Source organism: Podarcis tiliguerta (genome assembly GCF_965153285.1).
Source record: "Podarcis tiliguerta genome assembly, chromosome: 8".
Lineage (NCBI taxonomy): Eukaryota > Metazoa > Chordata > Lepidosauria > Squamata > Lacertidae > Podarcis > Podarcis tiliguerta.
Genome location: NC_139541.1, coordinates 22,706,704 through 22,729,382, shown reverse-complemented (window position 1 = coordinate 22,729,382; position 22,679 = coordinate 22,706,704). Strand labels below are relative to the sequence as shown.

The 22,679-nt window shown below is 46.2% G+C and overlaps 1 protein-coding gene across 13 annotated transcripts in view; it reads right to left on the bottom strand.

The window, feature by feature from the left end:
• Window positions 1–22,679, bottom strand: part of VPS13D (vacuolar protein sorting 13 homolog D) — a 115,500-nt gene that overhangs the window by 11,475 nt on the left and 81,346 nt on the right. For all 13 annotated transcript variants that reach the window (XM_083452025.1, XM_083452029.1, XM_083452033.1 and 10 more), the window contains 2 exons: window positions 11,166–11,298; window positions 10,526–10,721 (listed from right to left, as the gene is read on the bottom strand). In XM_083452025.1, the coding sequence (XP_083308151.1) occupies window positions 10,526–10,721; window positions 11,166–11,298 (329 nt within the window). The remainder of the gene's footprint in view (window positions 1–10,525; window positions 10,722–11,165; window positions 11,299–22,679) is intronic.

Genomic DNA, 22,679 nt, shown 5'->3' with positions numbered 1-22,679 from the left:
TAAAGGACCCCTGACCATCAGGTCCAGTCGTGGCCAACTCTGGGGTGGCGGCGCTCATCTCGCTTTATTGGCCGAGGGAGCCGGCGTACAGCTTCCGGGTCATGTGGCCAGCATGACTAAGCCGCTTCTGGCGAACCAGAGCAGCACAAGGAAACTGCCGGAGTGGTATCTACTTGCACTTCAACGTGCTTTCGAACTGCTAGGTTGGCAATAGCAGGGACAAGCAACGGGAGCTCACCCCGTCGCGGGGATTCAAATCGCCGACCTTCTGATTGGCAAGTCCTAGGCTCTGTGGTTTAACCCACAGTGCCACCTGGGTCCCTCTCCATCCAAATTCCTTTTCAGTCACAGTTCCCAATGACCAAGAAAACTCTGGCTGCTGATACGTTATTGGGCAAAGTTTGAGGTTCCTGTGTTCATTTAAGGAGCGACTGATTCCTTATATCCCTGCCTGATCCTGGTTATCTTCAGAGGAGTTGCTGTTAGTGGTCGCCCATGGCTCAGATGCACAGCTTGTATCCATCAGAACTTGCTCTTTGCAGCCTCTGTGGCTGCTGCTAGAAGAAGGATCTGCCACCCACCTACTCCCCCAAAGGCGAGTGAGCGCAGTCCAACTTTTTTTATTTTCACCATCTACACGATCCAAAGCATATTGGGATAATATAGGAGTTTTAAACTTGGATAATGAAAACTTTGTGGATGAATTCTGTGGATAAATGTTGAAATGCTTAATCCCATTGTCACGCTCACCCAGTCTTAAGATACGGTCCTATGCTTTCTCTGCTTCAACAGGAACTGGTGGGTATGTGCTTGTCCAAGAAGGAAGGAAGGAAGGAAGGAAGGAAGGAAGGAAGGAAGGAAGGAAGGAAGGGCATGGCAGCTGGAACCATCACAGATACTGGCTGTAATTTTAAAGAACTGTTTATGTCTGGAAAGAGGTTTATGTCTGAGGTTGCTTTCCCCTTCTCCCTCCCACTCCTTTTACCTCGTGTGTCATGTCTTTTTAAAACTGTGAGCCTGTGAGGCAGGGACTGGTTTTTGTAAGCGGCTCCAAGAGACCTTTTGGCTAATGGGCAGGGTATAAAATGAATACATAACAGAATCTGTGAACAACTAAGATGGCCTTCCTTTTGGATTGTGGCTTTTCTCTGAAGCCTAGTAATGGACCACCAGAATACAGCTCTACAGAAGCTGCTGGAAAGGTACAGACGGCTATATGAAAGGAAGAAAGCAAAGCTCTTTAATAACCTTGATCGCAGTTGCTTTTCCAGTGTGGTGGTGTGTTATGTGGCTCCAAAGGAAGGTGCTACACGCAGAAACAGGCAAACGCTTTTAACCCTGCCTAGGGTGGGGGGCAAAGGGTGGCTGGCTGGGAAATACCTGCATTTATGATTTGCACAAAGAAAACCCGTTTTTCTGGTAGGAAGCCTGTAAGCCCTGTTTGTAGCTAACAAGAGAAAACACTATTTTAGAAGAAAACAGGAACCTGCCCCCGAGCAAGAGGGGAGAAACACAACAATGCCTTTAGGTTAGACAATCTGGTGCCCTCCAGGGGTTACTGGACTACAACTGCCATCATCCCTAAGAACTGGAATGAGAGTTGGAGTCCAGCAACACCCAGGAAGGCCACAGGTTCCCTAGTCCTGGGTTTTAGTGGTTGTTATTTATGATGGGTATGTCAATCTCAAAGCACTTTGTGGATCTACCGGGATAGAAAAGCAAAGCTACAACTCCCCATTGATTCAGACAATTCCGGAAAGTAGCTGGCACAGGTAATGAATGTTTTTCTACCTAATTGTTAGAAGGAACTATCACGCTTGTTGTGTGCTGCAGTAATATCAAACGAAAGCTTTTATTTAGCCAAAATTAGATTTTCACATGGCTTTCTTTAAAACGCAACTATACACACTGGCCTGGAGATGGAGAAAAGGTTTTGGTGGCTAGAAATGTGCGACAGAGTTGGAAATTTTGGGCTTTGCATCGGCTAAGCTTGCGGCAACAGGAGACCAGCAAGTCATTTGCAAGGAAGAACTAGCTCAGAGGTGAAACACATACTATTTATACAGAAGGCTCCAGGTTCAATCTCTGAAATCTCCAGATAAGAGGATTTGGGGAAATGATTCCACCTAAAATGCTGGAGGGTCTCTACTAGTCTGTAACAACAACAACAAGAAGAACAACAACAACATTTCTATACCACTTTACATTTTGAAGAATCTCAAAGCTGTTTGCAACACATTAAAACATCAAATAAAAATGATCCAAAACGATTAGCGAAGAAAGTCAAATGCAAAGTATACATTCAAAGCAACATAATTACCAGGAAACTAAAATATTATCTTAAAGAATTCAAAATAAAACATCACAAAGGAGGTCAGCTACAGAATGCGCATTTAATGCAGCAAAGTTAACAATAAAATAAAATAAAATGAGCTAAATGGACCCAATGTGTTCTTTGCCCTAAGGCAAGGGTGGGAGCCTCTGGTCTGTGGGCCAAATTATGATCCAGCTTGGCCTGCCACACCGCTTTTTACCTAAGCATGCCCACCTTCCCCACACCCGACACCTTATGGGATGGAGACCCAGTGGCCAATGCACAATGGAGACTTTTAAAGTGTGTTCCACACAGTGCACTGGCAGGGAAGGCTGTGCTGCTGAATTCCCCAGGGAGAACTCTGTAGCCAGCCGATCCTTGAAGGGTCTCACCAAGTGCTGAGCAAGGCTCCTTACAATCCCCCTCTGCTCCTTGCAAAGAGCCTTGCTTGGTGCTTTGAGGCTCCAAGACTCAGCTGGCTGCCAGCACTTCAAAGCACCGTGCAGGGCTCTTTGTGACCACTGCTGGGACTTCAAAGCACCCCGTCACCCGATGTCACTGTGACACCAGGTAACTGAGAGGTGGGCAACCCCACACAGGGGTTCAATTTGGCCCCTGAGGGATAAGGATTTGGCTGGCTGGCCTTAGGAACTGATGCTAATTAGGTGATTAGTATTGTCGCTGGAGGGATACTTCTCCCCCCTGCACCCGCAGAGTACACTGTGTATATTAGTAAGCAAGCAGATATTTTGCACTGCCATGAGCTGCAAATGCTATCTCCTCACAAGAAAGGGACTGCTTGCAGCAACTGGCCTTGGAACTTCCTACTGCTTGGGAAAGGAGGGAGCTGTGAAAAAACTGGTAAAAGAGGGTGTGCGTACATTAAGTAGCCACAAAATGATAACGAGCATCCGGGACTTGAGTTCAAGGCTGCAACAGCGAGAGAGAACCCCAATTTAAGAGCATACAGACATCTGTAAAGCAAAGGAGAGAACCTTCAAAAATGAATCTGGAAAATCAGACACCTCCATAAAATGTGTCTTTTTCAACCCTGCCTTTCTAAACTCAACTTCCAGAAGACGCCCCTCCCCGATGTAAATTCCCCACATAGGCCTCTCTGCAAAAACGTCAAATTTGGTGACAAATGGAAAAAGCGTGTGTGTTGGGAGGGGTGGGAACCTGAACTGCTTTATGCAAGGACTGTGTTTTTAAGCAAATTCAAATCTGCAGCCCCTCTCACATCTGACTCATCACCAATATCAGAACACCGTGTCGTAATTTTCACAAGCTTTACTGGTAAAGAAAGGGCCAGATTCAGAGAGCCGAGCTCCCGCCTGCAGTTCCAACTTCATTCCTGTCAGACCTACACAGCTAACCCAAGAAACAAGGGGAAATTATGCACGCCCCAGAACTTCCTGCAAGGGTGCAGGGTGCTCGTCCCAAGGCCCGTTCCTGATGCACAATGACAAACATCCAAACCATGGATGGCCCCTTCTCTAGAGCGCCAAACTGGGGCAGGGGATGGGAGGAGGCATCAATCCGGCATTGTTCCCCGAAGTCAGCTTCGCTTTACGAACCAGACTCGGAAGTAAAAACAATTGCATGTTTACTCTCCCCCCCTTTTTCTTTTTAAAAAAGGCAACGTAGCTGTTCCTTAGCAGGAGCCCGTATACATTACATGCAGTGTGAGAGGGTTAAATAGGACAGCCTCAACTCCTTCTAAACTTTTGCCCTTTGGATATGTACTCATTGGCTGCCGTACAAAACTCGAGCAGTATTACACGCCTTAACGATATGGTTCAACTGTCGGTCAGGCCCGGGGCCTGGCATCGCGCCAGACCGCAATCAATGGGACGCAAACCTCCTCCCCGCCCCCACCCCCTTTTCAGATCATCACGAAGGTTCAGATTATCTCCCCCCCCCTTTTTTTTGTCGTGCTGGCTAAATTTATGGAGCAGAACCCCGAAGCCGCATTCCTCGGCTTGGGCCGGCCCACGCGGGCCTCCCTTTGTTTGGTACTGTAAGCGAGACGTGCTTTGGAGAACTGCAGGGTTGTTAGTTCAGGCATTGACTGTTTGCTCATGACTGAAATGAAGAGAGTTCAGGGGAAGGGCAAAAGGACAGCTCAAGTGTAAACCCCGTCCCAGCAGGCCCCGGGCTCCGGCACCACCGAGGCTCACGGCTCGGCAGCAAGCACAACACACAAACACACACACACAGCACTCCCCGCAACAAAAGGCCAAATTTCAGGCGGCACGCACCGCCAACCTTCCGCAACACGGCATACCTGGAGGGAAACGGCAGCAGTGTCCGCAAGGAAGTGCTGGGACCTGGCTGCATGCTGGTATCTGGCTAGTTTGGTAGCGGACTCCAAAAATACAACAAAAGTGCCGGCTCTCCCAGGTGAACCGGTGGATGTTGAAAAAATGATGACCGCGTTTTAAATCGAGGGTTGTGGGGGCGGTTCTTCACCTGCCCATTCTAAACCACAAGTACCTCTCCAGGTTGATGAGGTTGAGGGATGGTCAGAAAGTGGCTCAAGTTCTGCCACTGAGCTTCATGGCTCCTGTTTAAACCTGGGCCTCTTGCCCTTAAAACTAACACTCAGTAGCCACCAGTAGACCATGCTTGCTCGCTTCATGCGACTGAAAACAGGTTATGTATTTAGCCTTCCCCCACATCTCTTTTTGGACGAACACCAATGGATGCCAAGTCTATGCCAGCTTCTACCAGCTTCGCTCTCGAGTATTTGAAAGGCAAGATGTGACTGCATATGAACTACCGGACTAAATGACCCTCAGGCTGCCTTTGCAATTCTAGGATTCGTTTCTGCTGGAGGGAGATTTCCTAATATGGAGAGTGGGACTGCAGGGCAAGGGAGGGTGAGAAGAGAGGAAGAAAAGGGGAAACACTTTGGAATTATCTATCCAGTGTACTTAGATGACCGTACCCCCACCCCCAACACCGAATTACTGCCAAACAAGCAAGTGTATGAGAGTCAAATGGAAAGAAAGGAACACAGAGAATAAAACAGAATGAAGAGGAAGAAGGAAGCTACCACCAATTAAAAGAATTTATAGCGATTGGCTGGAGCATTTGCAGCTGCATCCAAGGATGCACCGACTGGACAAGACATGTGGCTAAGGCAGGTTACTCAGGTGTATGTGTGTGTAGTTGCCAACTCTCCCTCCAGCCCCATACAGAGGTTCTTGTGTCTGCTGCAAAGCACAGCTTCTCCTCTCACCATTCCACTGATGGGAAAAGCAGCATTCAGACATACGCTGCATGATGACACTGTCAACTCTCAGCTTTTCAGAGCCAATGCCACGGGGTGTTTTGCATTCCACAGGTGTGGATGGAGTCTGCAAGGCATTTGCCCGGCAACGTTTCCGAGTAGGCCTTCCCTGGATTGAGGGAAGGTTTCGTTGCGATGAGGATTTCTGGCTGAACTCTGCTTGAACCCAGAAGCATATCACTTATAACAGACACTACCAATAATGCTCTGATTACCTGCTTAAGGCAGGAGGGTTCAAAGCAAGTTCGTGTTCCGTCACTCCTCCCAAACCTCGCCGCACCACTTTCAATAGTTCCTGTTCACAATGCAATGCTTAATGCGGTTCCTGTTTACAGTGTCTTTGCGCCCTCTCTCTCTCTCTAAAAGGTTCTCTTCATGAAAATGCCAGAGAAGGAAATCCGCTTTGTAGCACAGTTTATCACAAGCATGCCTGCTTGTTTAACTTTGGCAGAAGCAAGCAGTCAGTAATGTGCTTTTAGTGCTATTTTGCAACGCTCACCTGTAGCATCAGTGCAACAGGGAAGGGATAAACATTAGAAAATGGCCAGAGTGAAGCTCAGTCATATCCCTCTGTCCAGCCTTGACATTTTAAAGTTGCTGCCAAATTCAACCCCGCTGCAGTGATGCTTGAGAACAGCTAAAAGGGAGGGGGGGGAGGACCTGCAGCTCAGCAGCAGAGCAGAAGGCTGTTGGGTTTTAGCCTTGGGATCTCCAGTTTAAAAGGTTCTCAAGCAGCAGAGCTGAGAAGTAATTCCTGGACAGAGAACTAACTCATAGGACCATAGGAAGCTGCCTTAAACCAAGTCAGATAACGGGTCCCATTTCGCTCAGGGCTACCTGCAGGTTCTGGGGGTTGAAGCTGCAACCTTCTTCATGCAAGTACTAAGCTATGGCCCTTCCACAGGAACACGGGAAGCTGCCCTAGATTGCCAGACCATTGATACACCTTTCTTTGTATTGTCTGCACTGATTCACAGTGGTTCTCCAGGGTTTCAGGCATGTAAATGGCAGATTGGTAGATAAGATATATAAATATACATCATGCTTTCCTTTTCTCCCTTGCCTCTGCACATATCCAGAAAGCCTGTATGTAGGCTCAACTGCAGAACAGGGAGAGAGAGAGAGTGATTAATTAATTAATTAATCCCCCAATCCGGCTGGGTTTCCCCAGACACTCTGGATGGCTTACGGTGCATATAAAAACATAGTAAAACGTCAAACATTTAAAACTTCCCAATACAGGGCTGCCTTCAGAGGTCTTCTAAAAGTCAGACAGTTGTTTATTTCCTTGACATCTGATGGGAGGGTGTTGCACAGGGAGGGCGACACTGCCGAGAGGGCTCTCTGCCTGGTTCCCTGTAACTTCACTTCTCGCAGTGAGGGAACCGCCATAAGGTCCTCAGGGCTGGACCTCATTGTCCGGGCAGAACGATGGGGGTGGAGATGCACCTTCAGGTATACTGGGCCGAGGCCGTTTGGGGCTTTAAAGGTCGGCACCAACACTTTGAATTGTGCTTGGAAGCATGTGAGTCTATATAGTTTACAAAACACCCTCCTGCAGGGGTGCAGGGGGCTTGTTTTAGTCCACAACCTGCATAAATTCCCAGCCCCTGAAACTGCGAAACCTGTAAAAAGCCTTGTCTTGTTTTTCACCTGGCTTCACAGCTCCATGGGAGCAGATGCATTTGTCAAGCCAATCTCTGTCCCAGCAAAGCTCCTGTTGTTGCTGCAAGGGTTTGCAAAGATGGCACACAAGTACTATCAGCCATCCGTCTGGGAACAGAAAGAAAAACTGCATACTAATCCAGCCCAAATCTATCATCTTCAAGATCTCAGTGGGGTTGAATCAAGGGCAGTAGGGGGGAAGAAAATGAAGGGAGTGGTTCTAATTGCCCCCTGAACAAATGGGCTACACAGGTATATAACAACTGAGTTCATGTCTCAGCAATAACACTGTCTGAAAAACATCTGATAGAACCCGCAAAACCTACCTCTTCCTGTTAAAAAGACCCCTGGGAAGTCAGTGTAGATGAATATGAGATATTGGAGAGTCAAAGAGCCAATTAATTCTGCTACAATTCTTTGGTCTACTTCAAGGCATTGGGGCAGTCGTTGTGTCTTAGCCAAACCTACCTCACAGGGTTGTAAGGAGGATAAAATGGGGATGGGGGAAGAACTTGAGCTCCTTGCAGGAATTGTGGGGTGTAAATGTAAATAAATAAATAAAACAAAAAGATCCTGCTGCAAAGGCAGGGAGCATGGACACGAATGATTCATCAACCCTCCTGTCTGTACCAATGCCACAGATGTTGCAGAACTAGGTATACACACGATGGAATATTGGTTGTGGGCTAGCACTATAAAATACTGGCTGCGTTGCCATTTCTGTTGTCAATCTCCAAGTCTGCTTTCTGACTTACTTAAAGACTCTTATAAATCCAGATGGTTTCAACTCCTACAAAGCAAAATCAGATCTACTGGTATTGACCTGGAACCCTTGTATAATTCAAGTGAGCAATATATTTATCGTAATATTCAAATCCAATTAAGGGACATTGAAAAACAAAACATTGAGTCAGCTGTAATTAAAATTCGCTCCCCCAAGTTTTATGGTTTAAATACAACAGATAACAGGGTCACTTATATTTCAAAATTAATAATTCCAGTCCAACGCAGGGCCTTTATGTTAGCCTGACTGAACTTCAGCTTTAGTCAAGGGCAGATATTTAAACATCCCCAGAAATGATAGACATTGTGGATGTTTTTTGTTTGTGCCGGACACAGCAGAACATATTCTTTTTTACTGTCCATTGTACAACAAGCTACACAAACATGTGTTATCCCCTTTTTCTGGCAGTCTGACATCATGGCACAATGACAATATCAGATTCTATCTATCTGACATTAACTTGGAAATAACTGCAAGGATGGCTGAGTTTTTCATCAATAGTATCTCTTTCAGAGTGGCAAATGGCACTAAGAAACTCCAATGAAAATCCTCGTTATTGCATATTTTTGCATGGCTATTTGTGTATATATATTATATTTTAACATTTTATATACGGATGTTTCATGATGGCCTATATTTGCAATGATTAATAAAGGTTTGGCAAAGTAGTAGTAGCAGCATTTTCTGCCGTTATGGATGGAATCTCTATGTCTACATATTTTTAGGTGCTGCTTTGCCCAAGGATGGAATCAAGACTAATGAAGGTGGCTTCCCTTCGTCTCTCATTCTGACGACTGCTCTGAAAGCATCACATGAATACTTGCATCTCAGGGCTGTTTCTCGCTGCTCAAAAGGCTCTGCAAACTGCATTTGTGTCTGTGTACATGTGTGGAAAAGGGGGAATGTCGGGGGTGGGGGGAGTAGCAATTCCCCTGCTTTCCTCTTGTTCAAAATTTCCATGTGATTATAGGAGTTCCGGGAAAGCCATCGCAGCTCACAAATGCCAAAATGGCAATGGAGAGGGGGAACAGAGAAGAGAGAGAGGTGGTTATCCCACACCAGAAGCAAATCTACAAGGACTAAGAAATACACATCCAAGAGGCTAACTGAAAGTGATTCATGCACTCTCATAGCAATTCCAAGGGAAAGAAATGGATTTTGTTCATTTCTCAAGATCTGGTAAGAGCCTTACATAAGTGACACTCGAATGAGAAATGGATTGTTCTGGGCTTTGGAGTGCAAGGGAGTATTTAGAGTTCAGCCAACAGAAGGAAAAGACATTTGCAACACAGCTTTTTTTTTTTTTTTTGCCTTTGGCTTGCACTGGGCTGGGTTGAAGCCGAGCAACATTGAGAGCTTGGAGTATTAGCAAGACTTCAGCAGAGTGCAACTCTCCACCCAGTCTGGATGCAGAAGAAGGCGCCCTCCAAACTCTCCACGTTAATTGATCTTTAGGAAAGCCCCTTGTATTTCCAAGTCCAATTGAAAGTATTCCTCCCTTTTGTTTTTTGGGACACCACTGTATTTCTTAAGTGGGTCAGAAGATGCTTTTAAAAACTGGTCAAAGTACAACACTGCACGTTCATCAGGCAAAAGGGACTGTGGCATGTGTCCCTGCCATAGGTGCCGGCTCCCTGGGGCCCTGAGCACCCACAAATTACAGCGCCAGGGCCTTGCACACTGCACGACACCCGCAGCCTTGGGCACCCACAATCGCGGGGCTAAGCTGGCACTCCTGGTCCCTGCTGAGGGCCACTTGCCCAGATTTGCATCTTTAGAACAATTATTAAACCGCTAAAGATTCTCAGAGGACCTTTTACATGTGGTGGGAATAAGGGGACAAGAAAAAGGCCCAAGCCGACCCCTTTCCGAGCAGCCTACTGGCAAACCTATCCATTCATTCCTGCTTTCCCACACACTCTATATGCAACTGCATGGGGAGGTGAGCGAGGAAAATTCATTCCACCTCTTTACCTTTCCGAGAACATTGAGGACCACAGATCCATAACACACCCATTGTCTGTTTTAACCCATCGCCTTCTGTTTTCCTGAGCTGAGAAACACTTCCGCAACAGCAAAGGCAGAGGAAGAGGCAATGAACTTTTTCGCCACCGTCCCCTTTGTAGGGAGAAAGTGAGGGGTGCGGAGGTGAAAAGAGAGACAGAGGCAGGTTTAAAGGGCTATTTCCCTTTAAACCTCTCACCTGCCTTTCAAAGCCACTAAACAGTTTGGGAGGGCAAGAGGGAGGAGAAGGGCAAAGGGGTTTCAAGGGAAAGATCTCATTTTCCTGTACATTGTACAGAAGATCTTCTCCCGGAACTCATCTCTGGAAACCTGTTGCCAGGCCAAGCCAGGAAATTGTTTTGCTGCAAAATGCTTTGGATAATCCGCATGTGACTCTGCATGGTACTGTCATCATTCCCCCCCACCCCACCCCACCCCACCAAAAAAGGGAGATTTAACTAACCTGGGGCCGGTAAGCGTGGCTGTATCTCTCACTGCTTGGGCTGTTTCAGAGGCAAAGTCTAGAGCACCAGCCACCGGTTTGGTCACAGTTCCGACGAGTCCTTTCCCAAGGCCGGATATAAAGCCACTGAACCCCCCTTCGGTTTTTACACCTTCTACCGTCGAGGTTATGACACTTGTCAATCCACCAATGATGCCTGTCGAAGACAATGAGCATGCTTAGTGGCACAAGTAGCTCTAGGATTCTAGGATAATGCTAAGAAATTCATGGCCGCTGTAAGATTGAACACACCGGGAAGGTATGGACATAAATTTCTTAAAAGTACAATTTGGACAGACCCTGTCTGGCTACGCTTGTAAAAATAATTGCTCTTCTAAAGCCTTTCATTCAAGGGAGCCCCAATATGCCTATTGCACCATCTTTTTTACGAACATATGATATGATTTGATAGCCATCTTCAAATATCTGGAGGGCTGCCACAGTGAAGATGGAATAAGCTTGTTTTCTCCTGCTCCAGAGGGTAGGAAAAAAAGATTCCAGCTAAACATAAGGAAGAACTGACAGTGAGAACTGTCCATCAGTGGAATCCTGTATTGCGGGGGTGGGGGGTGTACCTTATAATTCTATGTTTGTACATTACCATGAGCCAGTCCGTGAATGCCAGCTACGAGATGCTCCCCACTTGTTGCAGCGTGGTATCGAATGTACTCTCGTTCTGTTTGATGCCGGTTATCCATTGTCTTCCCCAACCCATCGGACAAAGTTCCAGTGAACTGTTAAAGACAACAAACACACAAACATGGAACTTTCATTAACGCTGAATGCGTGACTCGTAGTGACGTTGCTGGGCTTCAGAACTGGTTGGTTCATAAGTTAAATCTAGTAGGTTCATAGCTCCTGAATTAGGAAGAACCTTCTGATGGCAAGAGTTGTTCAACAATGGAACCAACTTGGAAGGTGGTAGACTTTCTTCCCTTGGAGGCTTTTAAACAGAGGTTGGATGGCCATCTGTCAGGGATCCTTTGGTTGTGATTCCTGCACTGCAGGCGATTGGATCCTTGGGATCCCTTCCAACTCTACAATTCTATGAATACATAACAAACCCAGACTTCAATCCACCAGACTTTATTAGCTTTGTAATTTAATTTTTTGAGGCCACACCATTGTAGCCACCATTTCCTAGACTCCAGGCTTATCTGACAGTGTTACGGGCTCAGAGAAGACCTGCATTGGGCATTGCCACAAAGATGAATGGCAGCATCGAGGGCTTTTAGGGACCATGGCTTCCTCTGCAGGACTATACCCCTGTCCCAATGCAGCCTAATGAGTCTGGGAAATGAGGAACAGCTTGTGGGATGCCTTGCTGCTCCTCTGTGATTCCACAAGGACATTGTCGGGAGTTTGATGGGGGTGAAACTTCAGAACGTGCTTGCGCACCCCCCCCTTTTGCTTTATTCTAAAAATAGGTTTGTTTGTTTGTTTTTGTGCTGAAGTCTACACTACACAGCTATCAGTATCATCTGAATTTGCTATGAGAGGAAGTGTTTTGGGTTACTATGTTGCAATCTGCTTTTCAGATTTATTTCAGAGAACTGCAATAAAGTACATAAATATTTCTAAACAACTAAATAAAACAGCACTCTCTCCAGCCACTCCACCAATACTTTTTCAAATGACACATGCCCAGTTTCCACCTCATCTGCCTGATTAGCCCTGGGAACTCCCAGAGTTTATTTCATGATGCATGCAAGAAGCAGTTCTCAGCAAAGCCGTCCTTTGTTTGGTTAAGTCTGGAGTGGAGCAGCTCGGAAGCAACACACTGCGGTGCCACGCAAATGTATATGTAGCCATAGCTAAGCCTACAGAGTTAAGAGCTGGGAGAAGATGGCTAGCCCCTTAGGTAAAGGTAAAGGGACCTCCGACCATTAGGTCCAGTCGTGGCCGACTCTGGGGTTGCGGCGCTCATCTCGCTTTATTGGCCGAGGGAGCCAGCGTACAGCTTCTGGGTCATGTGGTCAGCGTGACTAAGCCGCTTCTGGCGAACCAGAGCAGCGCACGGAAACGCCGTTTACCTTCCTGCTGGAGCGGTACCTATTTATCTACTTGCACTTTGACATGCTTTCGAACTGCTAGGTTGGCAGGAGCAGGGACTGAGCAATGGGAACTCACCCCATTGCGGGGATTCAAACCGCTGACCTTCTGATCGGCAAGTTCTAGGCTCTGTGGGTTAACCCACAACCCACCCGCGTCCCTTTTGGCTAGCCCCTTACAAAAAGGTAAAAACAAATGGAAAGTTAACAATAGCAACACACAATCTGCACTGCTGGGCTCAGAGATACCAAGCAATTCTTGTGAAGAGTTCTAAAGCAGGCACAATGCCCAGGCAGAAGGGAATTAACTAACACAGGAAACTGCCAGATCATTGGTCCATCTAGCTCAGTGCTGTTGACCCTGCACTGACTGGCAGCAGCTCGTCAGGATTTCAGGCAGGGTCTTCTCCCAGCCCCACCTGGCGATGCCACTGGGCACTGCACCTGGGACCTTCTGCAGGCAAATCAGATGCTCTGCCACTAAGCTACAACCCTTCTCCAAAAAGATGCATTGCCAGCCCTGTACCTTTGGACTGCCTTGCTTCTGCAGCAGGTCGCAAGGTCAGGTTAATGTTTAAGGCATTTCTGTGCAGCTGAAACAGCACAGCAGGTTCTTCTTTTTCTTTTTTTAAAAACTCTGCAAACACTGTTTCTATTCTGCCCTTTCTCAATGATTATTATTTTTTAAAGAAGGCTCCTGACGGTTATTCACATCCAAACAGCAATAGACAGAAACTAAATAGATATCAAATACAGTGGTACCTCAGGTTGCGTACTTAATTCGTTCCGGAGGTCCGTACTTAACCTGAAGCACCACTTTAGCTAATGGGGCCTCCTGCTGCCGCCGTGCTGCTGGAGCCCGATTTCTGTTCTCATCCTGAAGCAAAGTTCTTAACCTGAAGCACTATTTCTGGGTTAGCGGAGTCTGTAACCTGAAGCGTATGTAACCTGAAGCGTATGTAACCTGAGGTACCACTGTACAGTGTTAGAAACTGAGATATGAAAGCTAGGAGCTAAACGGCACCTTAAACCTAGATTATGGGCACAACAACAAAATGTCTAGACGTGCTTTTTTTATAACAAGAATACAAAGCTGAAAATGAAAGAACTGCAGCTAAAATATTATGTTCATTTTTCATATGGTCTAGTCCTTCCCCTGTCCACCCCACTAATATTCTTAAGAAGGTCTCTTCTCCAATCTTCAGAGAGGGGCTGGAAGTGGGGAGGCAGGAAAAGGTCCCCCTTTCCTTCTACTCTGCAGTTTTTAATCTGAAATCTTAGGCACAGTACTGCACCCAGAGCTCAGAAACAGCTCGCACTAATGAAATTCTCTGTCGCAAAATGCACCTAGAATACAGGGATTTTCGAACGCTGATCAAATATATACACAAAAAAGCAGCAGTAACACAGTGGCACATTGGTAAGGAACCTCTGACTTGTTGGGTCTAATTAAGCCCGGCAAGGGTCCTAATTTACCCTGTTAACCCATGTTCCCCCATCCAGAGCCACAACCTCCTGCTCCACATCAGACGCTGTATATGATGCGGTGGCAAAGGAACGATAGTGAGCCTTAAAATGGTCTCCTGGTTGTTCCATGGCAAGCAGGGCTTGGATTCGGCACCTTTCAAACCTGTCATCAAATGAATGTCCTGCTGGAATTACTGTATTTACTTGAGTCTAATGCGCCACTGAATCTAACGCGCACCTCAATTTTCAAAAACTTGAAACCAAAAAATGGCGAATATAAATGTGCCATCAAATCTAATGCACACCTTAATTTTCGCAACGTAATCTGGCCAAAGAAGGTGAGCGTTAGATTCGAGTAAATATGGTAGTTCCATTCGCAGGGCTTGAAGTCTGTGCCAGACTTGCTTTGCTGCAGCACTTCAACTCAAGTCACACTGCAAAGGGAAGAAAAGGATCACCTGATGGCATGGAAACGTCAGCTGACTGATAGGTGTGTGGCCCCACCCACCTGTCAAAGTGGCCTGCTCAGGGTGAAGGCATTCAGGATCCAGCCCTCCTGCTGGATCGCATTCCCCATCTCGGTAGCAAAAGAACACTCAAAACAGCACAGAAAATCAATTAAACATTCAAGATCCTGGACGAAACAGGAAGATCTCTGCATGGTGCCTCATCTACTCAGTGTTACCCTGTGGCCTAATAGTCCAAGGGGAGAGCATTCCAATGTTGGGCTGCCACCACAAAAAAGACCCTGTTAATCATTTAAAAATGAATGAATGTAAATTAACATATATGAAATGTTGGATAAAGGCAATACAGCACCTTCCTGCAGACATACAGATATAGCTAGATATTTTCTTGAGAAACTTAAAACATTCTCTATCTGACTTGAAATGCACACACTGAAAAACTAGCTCTGAAAAATAAAAAAAATGAAATAAACAAGGAATGGCTTTCTAGTTAAGTCTACACCGCCTGTCTCAATGTCCATCTAAGGCAAACCGTGATCTGTGGTTTGTGCCTCACTGTCTCACTCACAGGGTTATCAAATTTACCAGGACATTTATTTCAATAAATATAAAGACAGGAATTTGGTGCAATGTTGCATTATAAGACATGTTTAACACCAGAATCCTTGCAGTGCCTTCCTGGGAACAGAAGCCATGTAGTACAAAACGGCAAAGATGCTGCCACCAAAGGACTCAGCGAAAAGCAGACGTACAATAGACTTGGCCCATGTGTCGCTTCTACAAAAAGCCTGACATTTTTACCGCCCCTCCCCACTCAAAAATAAAATAAAAAAAATAAATGGCAAGAGAAGTCTGCTTCATAGCACTTGCCCTCAACATCAGGATACTTGAAACAATCTCAGACTGGCGTATTGTGGGAATGGGCTGGCAAGCCAGGATCTCAAGGTGGAATAAACACACACAAATCTCAACATACTAACAATTCTCAGACCGGTAGGGTGTTGGTGGTGCATTGACTCTGGCAGAATTTGCAATTCTTTTTTGTCTTTTTTCTAAGAGAGGCTCAAATTCAGGTTGTATAGGGCCCAAACCCAGAAGCCGCCAGAAAGGTAGCAGCAAATTTTCCTTCCACCAAGCCGGACGGCATCCTCTTTACCCCCAATTTATGTCACGGAGCCCAAGCGAAAGGCTCTTAAATTAGCTCGCATCTCCTCGTTAACCCGGCCTCGTAATGAATTCTGACAATAGCATGTTGCTGGGTAATCCACAAAGACGTCTAATGAGTTGTCTATAGGGATGCCCGGCCAGTCGAGAGGACCTGCCGGGGAGGGCCCAGTTCTTCTCCACCTCTACAGATGCCCAATGTGGGAAGGGGGCTGTCACCCCCCTGCCCTCCGCCGCCCCCCCCAGCCCCAGGACCCCCTGTGAGCCTGCCCAGCAGGTGCCTACGGGGGAATAGTTTTGTGTTACAGGCCTGAATGAGTGATCCCTGCAGGAGCTGCCGGCTGTTTTCACATACACAGAAGGCAGTCAAAAGTCCACAGAATGAACTTGGAATGACCCCAACTGGAGAGTCACTGGCGGGTTCACCGAGAGGGCAATCTACACTTTATTAAGCAACCAATACTCTTTTTAACAGATCACTTTTGCAGAAAAGAGGCGTAAAGTCCCGCCACCCCCACCCCCCACTTTGCTGTAAAAGAGGCACATGCACAGCTACTTCTCAAAGCACCTTCTCCTTAGGATGAAAACAGGCTGGCAGAGAAGCTTAGAAACTTCCTTCCTCACCCGTCACCCCATGAGAATATAGCATGCTTTTATCCTGCTAACACAGAAAATCCAAACAAGGCAATCTGGTTTTCAGAAAGGGCAGCGGGGGCAGCTTTTCGCTTATCCTTCTGTGCTTTGTTTCCTTTGATCCCCTTTCTCCCAAAGTGTGAGGACGTCGCCTTGGGAAGGTGAAAGAAAGGTTTCCCAATCCCTCTCCACACACCCCTCCCCAGAATGTCTCTTAGTGGGGCAAGGAGGCAAAACACGACAATCTACATTCAAACTCAGCACATCTACTCCTCCTGGGGGAATCCGTGGGGCTGCCTGGCAAGTTTAGCTGTTGTTTCATAAGCTATACATGACAGGTGGACATCCAACCTCTGCTTAAAAACCTGCCAGGAAGGAGAGTCCATCAGCACTACTGGGAGTCTGTTCCACTGTCAAAAGTTGTTCCTGATGTTTAGCCAGAAACTCCTTTCTTGTAACTTGAATCCCCTTTCATGTAATAATAACCTTTAATGCTAGATATGGCCATACTTCAACTGCTTGGTTTTCTGTATTCTGCATAATCCAATTTTGTTGCCTATTACTTATTTAGTTTATATACCGCCCTATGCCCGCAGGTCAGAGTCCAGATCGCAGAATGTTGTTGTTGTTATATATAGGAGTTGGGCCACATACCTCCTTTGTTATAAGACACATTTTCCCTTGAGATGATGGCTAATGGCCAAGGATCTGCTCAGAGCTCTAACTCCCTGTAGGATTGCAGCACATTTACAAAAGGAGAAGGAATGGGTCAAGAGAACAGCTCTCTCCTTCATTTCTATGTGAGTGTCTTTTAGGGGTGAAGACGGTAAAAGAGGAGGGCCCCTTTTCCAGAAAGCAGCCGGGCAGCTCAGTACTTTGTTTTCCCCGCCTCCCGACTGTCTGCTCATTTGGCTTAAGAAAAACTGTAACACGAGGAGCACTGCTGCCTTCGTTAATTTGTGCAAGACTTGAGCTATTGTTCTGTAGTTAAGAGGATCCGAAGTGCAGAAGTGCAAGAACTCACAAGGAGCGGACACGAGAGCTAGTCCCCTTCTCAGGTAGGTCATTTTAACATGTGCAAAGATACGCCTGGCCTGGCAACTACTCTAAGAGTCAGGTGAGCAATGCAAATCTACTGAACTCATTTTGTTTTAACAAACAAGATCACAAGCAAGCGTTTAAAATCCGAAAGCTGCCTCGTAAGCTATTATTTGCCCTGTGTTTGCAGAGTATGATATTACCTGACTATATTAAAAGGGTCGGAGGGGTTGGGGGAGGTAGTCTGCCAAAGACTGGCCAGTCTGTTTCTGAATGCTGACTTAGGGACAGTGTGTCCAGATCAAGCAGTTCCCTTGCCAGGGTTCAAACTCATCATTCATGCAAATTTACACAGGAGGAGGGGAAACGGGGGGGGGGGGTGGTTTCCCCCAAAATGCACAATGTGCATTATGTAACGTGTACCACCTCGCAGCTCAACACTCATACATAATTGCCTTCAGTAAGCAAGGCTGAATTCAGCTCGAAACAAGAACTGCACCTTCTGTTCAGCCCTGACAGAAGTCAGAAATAAAAGGATTCTTTTGCTTGTTGGACACACTCATGGTGCTAAAACCAAAACAAGGGTTACACAGAAACCTTCAAACTGAAAGGCTAGTACAGGGATCAAGCTGTTGCTGCTTTAAAGAAAGAAATCGACACAACAGCAACTTCCTGTTCATTCCTTGGTGTAGCACAAACTCTTTGTTCTTACCTTAAATGCTCTCCAAGACCTTGCCCAGCCTCTCTTGCCATCTCTCTGTCCTCACATACCGTGACATATCCCTATCAATTACCTCTTGCTATTTTAGCACTGCCTGTCATAACCCTGGAGTCGGAATGCTCATCTGCAGGGGGTGAGAGTGAGGAGCAGAATGGGGGAAGGGGGAGCACGTGGGGCCAGCCCCAGAAGTGCTCTCAGGCGAATGTGCAGGGCAAGACCATTGCCATTCACTGACTCAGAAGACTTCCCCAGAGAAGACCCAGGAAGATCGGTGATCTGCACCTGCTGCTGCTGCTACTAGCACAGAAGGGCTCAGTTTCAGCTTGCCCCTTGCTAAACCAACTTCAAGCTCGGTGTTCCCCACAGTCTAAGCCTTGCACCTGAACCTTGCCTTGCATCTCTGTTGCTCCTTGCTTCGACACACAACGAAGCAAAAGACTGCCCGCTCCATCATCCCGCCTGCTCCTTAAGACTCCACTCTTTCTCCTTTACTGTCTCTTAAGTCTGGGAAATCTCTCCCCACACCCAGAAGATCACACTCATACAATCTCTCTCTCTCTCTCTCTTGACCCCTGCCCAAAGAGACCTTTTCTGTGCCAACCACCCAGTCTCCTGCCCCCTACTGCTGTTCACACCAGCCTTTGCCAACCTGCTGCCCTCCAAATGCTTTGGATTACAACTCCCATCAGCTGGTATGAGCCAGCGGCCAGCGATGATGGGAGTTGTAGTCCAAAACATCAGGTACTACAGTGTCCTCCTGTCCTTCAGAAAGTACCAGGCAGATTGATAGCAAAGAGACCTACGTATGGTACCTTAAGCCAATGGACTACAAGTCCCGACTCCCACCATCCCTGACTGTTGGATATGCTGGTTGGGGCTGATGGGAACTGCAGTCCAACATTCATCTAAAGGGGATCCCATTGGCTACTGCTGTTCTAAAGATTAACAGCTTGATTATGGGATAAACTTTTGTGGGCTACAGTGGACTTAATGGATCTGATGAAGGAGCTGCTGGTCCACAACAGCTTATCCTGTAATAAAGTTGGTGGTAAGATGGCAGAGTAATATGTGCCACCACCAATATTATCCTCACAACCCCCCTGCGGAATAATGACCTGCCCAATTTCCCCACTGAGCTTCAGGGCTATGTGGGGATAGGAAACTGGCTCTCCCCAGTCCCAACACCTCGATTAAGACATGTAAAAACTGACTATATAGCCTGGCTGAGCCCAATTAAACAAAACAAAACAAAACAAAAAAAAAAAAAAAAAAAAAACCCTTGCCAGAATCCCCTGGAATTTCCACAGCGAATATTTTGCAAAACAGCGGGTGTCACCACTCCCAATGTTGGAGGGAGGGCACGTCACAACATCAGCTCTGCCAGCTTTTAATCACTTTGTCATACTTCAGATGAAAATGTTTTCTTCCTGCCTTGCCTTTATGTTGGTCTTTAACTCCTTTCTAACTCAACCAAGAGGATGGTACCCGGGGGTGGGGGTGGGGGGAACGACAGCTGCAGCTGGTTCAGCAGAAATTGAAACTCCCAAAGAAAACATCAAATTTTAACATGAAAGCTGAGCTCTCGTTGCGAGGTTTCTCTGTTGCTTATATTTATAGCTTTCAGAACCTTTAATTGCCCTAGTGCAGCAAGTAAACTTTGACTGCTCCTCCACTCACTTTAGTTTCTTGAAGTGTTACACTGTCCGATAGGTACCAAAGAGACTTCTCTATGCTCCAGAACAATTCGCTTTAATAAGAGTGGCAAGCCGATTTCTCCAGTCCAGTCCAGAACAAAACCCTTCAGTGGAGATATAGTGTATATACAGTGATACCAGAGAATCATTCCCTGCAGCAAGCTGGGAAAAGTGTCATTTCAAAAAGCCAAGCATGATCTCTTGAGAGGTGTTGGGCTGACACACCAAAGCAGAGAGGAGCTTTCACTACATAGTGGGTCATCTTGTGAAAAGGGAAAGCAAACCAGTCACAGAGGGCATCAAGATCTGCCGTAATAAGTTGCTTAAGAACTGCATTCTATCATCCACCCCACACCACCTGTATCAAGGGCACCCAAGCCCCAAACAGCACCTACCAGTGCCTTCATAAAAGTAAATTTCTATATCTGAGATTATCATGAAAACGCAGACACTGCACTCCGCATTTTGTGTTTCTCTTCATTCCCAGTAACTTCAACTTATAAAGTAGTTGCTTTAGCTAGATAGGTGTATGTCTGGAGCTCTAGTTTTTTGTTTTTGATTAATATACAGTCGCATCTTGAACGCAATTCGTTCCAGAAGTCTGTTCGACTTCCGAAAACCAAGGTGCAGCTTCCGATTGGCTGCAGAGCTTTCTGCACTTGATCAAAAGCTGCGGAAGCTGCATCGGACGTTTGGCTTCCAAAAAACATTCACAAACCAGAACACTCACTTCCGGGTTTGCGGTGTTTGGGAGCCAAAACGTACGAGTACCAAGGCGTTCGAGAACCACTCTGAACATGTAGGTTGTGGCATCCCCAACCTTTCAAACCTCTTCTCATCTCTTTTGAGAAGTTTTTTTGAGCTCAGTTCCTACTGAAATGAAGCTTCATGCTCATGCGCAGCTCCATAATTACATTTGCTGCCCTTGCCTGTTCTCTGTTTATCTTTGACCATACTTTCCCTGCTGCAGACTCACACACCCCACCCCAGTCTCCCTATGCTTGCTGCCATCACCTTGCCCAACATTGTGCTTGTACTCTGTTTTAAAGCCCGTCTTCTGCAGGGATTCTTTGGGCACCCTGTTCCCACACTTGTATATTTACACACCAGTCATGGCAGCTTTTCTGTAATTTCCAGAGTGGACTGCAAGCATGGGACTCTTTAGCCGCCAGCAAATAATCTGCTGCGCCTCTAGTACTGGAAGCCATTTCCAACGCAGAGCCAGCCACCAGACCGTAATATTTCTGATGCAGAAAAACAACCTTTCAGGGGGAAAAACAACCCCTCTCCTTACGCTGGCAGACATTGCAATACAACCAAGGCTTCGAGCTGGAGGACAGAATTGAATCACTAAAAGGAATTCATCTTGTTGCTTATAAAGTTGCACCACCAACTGTCGCCTCTAACCAAGGAGTCATTGAAGGGAGGAATAATTTTAGCTTTTGGTATTTGCAACCCTAAGGGAGAAAAAAGAAAAAAAGAAAGAACCCAAATGGAAGGGGGGGGGGAGAAGGATATTTGATGCAAATAGTTCAAACAGGACTGTTGGGTTTCTTTCTTTTTCTTTTTTAGCCGCCATGGCAGATGGAATGGAAATTCCCTCCGGTCCCTATATTTAGGATCAAAGCCCTTCTTAACACACAAAAACAGCCAGTCTCCAAGGGATCATGCCGCAGAGAATGGTCTGAAGTGAACTTCCATTAACCTGAGTTTCTGTGCCAACTTAAATACACAGAACCTCTCTACTTGAAAGAAGTCATTCACCCAGTACACGCTCTGAGATACATGGAAAACCCATTACTGGAATAATCAACAGTGATTAAACAGAAAATCTATACAATGGCAAAACCAGACACAGCTCATAAATAAGGCATTTTTGTGTGTGCGTGCGTGCAATTCTTGCAGGCACTTTTTATTTCTTTTAAAGGGGTCGTTAAAGTTCAGCCTCGTTAAGAAGTACGTGGATATGGAAGGTCTGCCATTATTTGCATCTTCTGAACTGCTTTTTTAAAAAAAGAAAGGGGAGGAAAAGGAACCAGGTAATCCAGGGGGCATAAGACACGTACAAATTTCCCTAGACGGGTTTTGGCTGCCTCAACCACCAACGACTCAGAACTGATGTAATGAATTGAAGGATGTGAAAATGTCTGGCTCCTCTGTGTCAGGTGGAAGGGTTTGCAGCGAGAGCAGACACCCTAATTAATCATACTCTGCCTGCAGACAGCGCACAAGAGCAGAACCAATGGCCACGATTTTTACTGGTCTGGCTAGGTTCCCTTGTGGCGAGACTGGATTATTTCTTCTCAACACCCGAGCCGAGTTTTCAAAGATTCCTTTGCGAGATGCAATAGCACACAGCACTCAATGTAGATCGGAACGAATAATCCGAAACAGGCATGCACGAGATGGATTCTGAAGGGGCTTCGCTGCTTAGGGGGAAAAAATGCATAAATCTCAGCAGGGGAAAAAAGCCCACGCTGAAAACGTTGCCTCAATTGTGCTGAGGCTGTAAAAACAGGAGAACACAATGTCTAACACAATGTCTAACACAATGTCTAAATGAGGACCTGAAAAATAGAGCATGCATCACTAAGCCATGAAATCATGGCTGACTGTATTTGAACTTTGTCCTGTAATGTTTTTATTGTTGTTTTTAGAAGTTGTTGTTTCAATGCAAACTGCCCTAGAATCAAATGATGTAGGGTTGTATACAAATGTCTAAAATAGATATACTGTGCGCACATCGTTCTGCCTGTTTTGGGATCTGACAATCCTTCTGCCCAGGACAGAACTCATTTGACAGCATGAGGAACTGTAAGGGAGGCAAAGATAAAACCGTGGAGAAGTCAAACTGCAAATAAAACACAGCCAAAGTTTGCA